The 3,571-nt window shown below is 60.4% G+C and overlaps 1 protein-coding gene across 1 annotated transcript in view; it reads right to left on the bottom strand.

Moving 5' to 3' along the window:
* Positions 1-1,149, bottom strand: part of PARP10 (poly(ADP-ribose) polymerase family member 10) — an 8,142-nt gene extending 6,993 nt beyond the window's left edge. Inside the window, exons 1-2 of the mRNA XM_025214247.1 lie at positions 1,131-1,149; positions 29-177 (exon numbers count right to left, since the gene is read on the bottom strand). Of these exons, the coding sequence (XP_025070032.1) occupies positions 29-177; positions 1,131-1,149 (168 nt within the window). The remainder of the gene's footprint in view (positions 1-28; positions 178-1,130) is intronic.
* Between the last annotated feature and the right edge of the window lie 2,422 nt (positions 1,150-3,571).

The following is a 3,571-nucleotide window of genomic DNA, read 5'->3' as shown; positions in this document are numbered from 1 at the left end:
GGCTGAGCGCGGCGCCGCGGCTCCGCACTGGCACGCTGTCGGTCTGCGGCACCTGCTCCACCACCACGGCCGCCCCATCCAGCTCCTGGCCCCGCGCGCGCTCCTCCAGCTGCAGGAACTCTGCCGGGGCCAGAGCAAAGCGCCACGTGTTACAGCGGGGACGGAGACCACCCCCGCCTGAAAGAAGCAAGAGGGAGACCCCCAGAAAGCAGCCCGGCCCCAGAGGAACGGGCACCTGGCTCCGAGGGCCCCGGGCTGGACGTGGAGCCCCTCAGCCCGGGCAGCCGCGGGCCACTCCTGCCAACAGGACCTGGGTCCTGGTATCCCAGAGCCGTGGGGCTGGAGGGGAGCTCCAGAGGTCCCGTCTAGTCCAGCCCCGGCCTGAGGCAGGATCAGCCCTGTCCAAGCCAGCCCACTTAATCCAACCTCTTAGCAAAACGAAGCAAGGCTGACATCACACAAGATGCAGCACCCAACCCTCCCCAGGGAACGCAGAGGGACCGCAGCGGTCAGCATCCTGCTTCTATAAAAGGGTGTTAATAGATGCTCCAGAGACCCCAGGCCAGGCCATGTCCCTGTTGCAAAGGACGGCAAAACCCCCCAGTGCGGACCAGTCTGAGCAGGGGGGGAAATCCCGTCCTGCCCAGTGCAGTGTGGGCGCAGGGGCAAGACCCTCCAGCCAGGACCCTGTGGGTGGGTGCCAGCAGGAGCATCGGCCCGGCCCAGCCCAGCCCCAGCCCCAGCCCGGGCTGCAGCACCCAGCGCTGCGGAGGAAGGTGAAAAAAAACCCCAACCCGACACCAGTAGCAGCAGAAGGGGAAAAAATATGCCCTCCCGGCCCCATAGTTTCTAGGGTCAGAAGGGACCTGAACAGATCATCAGGTCCGACCCCCTGCCCTGGGCAGGAACGAGTGCTGGGATCATAACACCCAGCCAGAGCTCTATGCAACCTCCCTTGAAGACCCCCGAGGCAGGGGAGAGCACCACCTCCCTCGGGAGCCCATTGCAGAGCCTGGCAGCCCTCACCGTAAAGCAATGCCTCCTGATGTCCAGCCCGAACCTGCTCTATAGCAATTTGTGGCCGTTATTCCTTGTTATCCCAGGTGGAGCCCGGGGGAACAGAGTCTCACCATTTTCCGCTGGTCTCATAGTTTCATAGTTTCATAGTTTCAGGGTCGGAAGGGACCTAATAGATCTTCTAGCCCGACCCCCCGCCAGGGCGGGAGAACAACCCAAAAACACAAACAAAACCACTCACCCTAAAAACAAAAACGGGACTCAAATGAGTCCAGCCAGGTAAGTATCCAGCCTCTTCTTAAAGATCCCCAGGGTAGGGGCCAGCACCACCTCCCTTGGAAGTTGGTTCCAGCTCCTAGCCGCCCTAACTGTGAAGTAGTTTTTTCGGATGTCCAATCTGTACCTCCTCTCCATCAACTTGTGCCCATTACTCCTTGTTATGCCAGCGGGGGCTAGGGGAAACAGCGTCTCCCCCAAACCCTTCTGGTTCCCCCTAGTGAGTTTATAGACGGTCACCAGGTCCCCCCTCAGCCTTCTCTTGTGGAGGCTGAATAGGTTCAAGTCCCGCAGTCTCTCACTGTAGGGTCTGCCCTGTTGTCCCCGGATCATGCGGGTGGCCCTCCTCTGGACCCTCTCCATGTTGTCCACATCCCTCCTGAAATGGGGCGCACAGAACTGGACACAATACTCCAGCTGCGGCCTGACCAGCGTCGCATAGAGGGGGAGGATCACCTCCCTGGCTCTACTCGAGATGCACCTGTGGATGCACGACAAGGTCCGGTTAGCCCTGCCAACCATGACCTCGCATTGTCGGCCCATGTTCATCTTGGAGTCAATAATGACACCAAGATCCCTTTCCGCCTCCGTGCTCTCAAGTAGGGAGCTCCCCATCTTATAAGTGTGCTGCTGGTTCCTTCTACCCAAGTGCAGCACCCTGCACTTGTCCGTATTGAAACGCATCCTGTTCCTGTCTGCCCACCCCTGTAACCTATCCAGATCCTTCTGCAATCTCTCTCTCCCTGCTAGCGTGCTCACCTCCCCCCAAATTTTGGTGTCATCAGCGAATTTAAACAGGTTGCTCTCCACCCCAACATCAAGATCGCTGATGAAGACATTGAACAGCGCAGGCCCCAGGACCGAGCCCTGGGGGACTCCACTACCCACCTCCCCCCAAGTCGAATATGATCCATCCACCACCACCCTCTGAGTGTCTCCCCTGACTAGTTTGTAAACGGCCACCAGGTCCCCCTCGGCCTTCTCTTGTGGAGGCTGAACAGGTTCAGGTCCCGTCACCTCTCCTCATAGGACCTGCCCTGCTGCCCCCGATCATGCGGGTGGCCTCCTCTGAACCCTCTCAATGATGTCCACATCCCTCCTGACGCGCGGCGCCCAGAACTGGACGCAGTACTCCAGCTGCGGCCTGACCAGTGCCGCATAGAGGGGGAGGATCACCTCCTTGGCCCTGCTCGAGATGCATAACAAGGTGCCGTTAGCCTTGCTGACCGCGTCCCCGCATTGGCGGCTCATGTCCGTCCTGGAGTCCCCAGCGATTCCAAGATCCCTTTCAGCCGCCGTGTTGTTGAGAAGGGAGTTCCCAGCCCATAGGCGAGTTGCTGGTTCCTTCTCCCTAGATGCAGCACCTTGCACTTGTCTGCATTGAACTCCATCCTATTCTCATCCGCCACCTCTGTAACCTGTCTACGTCTAGCTGGATCCTGTCCCTCCCCCCAGCATGCCCACCTCGCCCCACATCTGGGTGTCATCAGCGAATTTGGACAGCGTGCATTGCACACCCACCTCCAAGCAGCAAAATCCACAGCCCAGGAAATACCCATCGCAAAACACAGGCAGAGCCACACTGAGATCAGCCCTTAAAGTAAATGCTGATGGAAAAGTCACTAGGAATTGATTATTTCTTCTCTCGCACCAGACAGGAACGAGGGGTCATTAAATGAAATGAGCAGGCCGGCAGTTTAACTCTAACACAAGGAAGCTGTTTCCCCAGCATGGCATGAAAAGGGACTCGTGGCCCCAGGGGTGGTGGGAGCCGAGAGCTCAGCCACATGCACCAGGGCTTGGACACATGCGTGGAGGAAAGGGGCATCGATCGGTGGCTCTGGGGCAGGGAGCGAGGGGCATGGCCTCTGCATCGCCCTGCCTGGACCCCAGTGCTGGAGGCGGCAGGGAGAGGAACAGGGGAAAACCCTGCTCGGCCCCGGTCACTCTCCGTCCAGCTCCGCTCCCTGCCCCGTGCAGCACAGGAGGTGGGCAGGACGGGCCCCGGTCCGTGGGAGCTCGTGTTCTTCTTGGCACAGAGGCCTCTCAGCTCCCACCACCTCTGGGGACCACGAGTCCCCCCTTTAGTGCCACGCAGGGGAAAGACCCTCCTGGTGTTAGCGTTATAGTGCCGGCCTGCTCGGTCCACGTGTGACCTGCTCGGCTTCCCCGGCGTCCCGCTCGCTCTGGGCAGAGGGCGAGAAGCGGTGGGGGGAGCTGGCAGCAGCGCGGAGCCCGGGGGCAGTGGGAGGGCAGGGCTCGGGCCGGGCCCAGGAAT

This window comes from Alligator sinensis, unplaced genomic scaffold (assembly GCF_000455745.1).
Source record: "Alligator sinensis unplaced genomic scaffold, ASM45574v1 scaffold987_1, whole genome shotgun sequence".
Classification (NCBI taxonomy): domain Eukaryota; kingdom Metazoa; phylum Chordata; order Crocodylia; family Alligatoridae; genus Alligator; species Alligator sinensis.
This window is presented reverse-complemented; position numbering and strand designations above follow the sequence as displayed.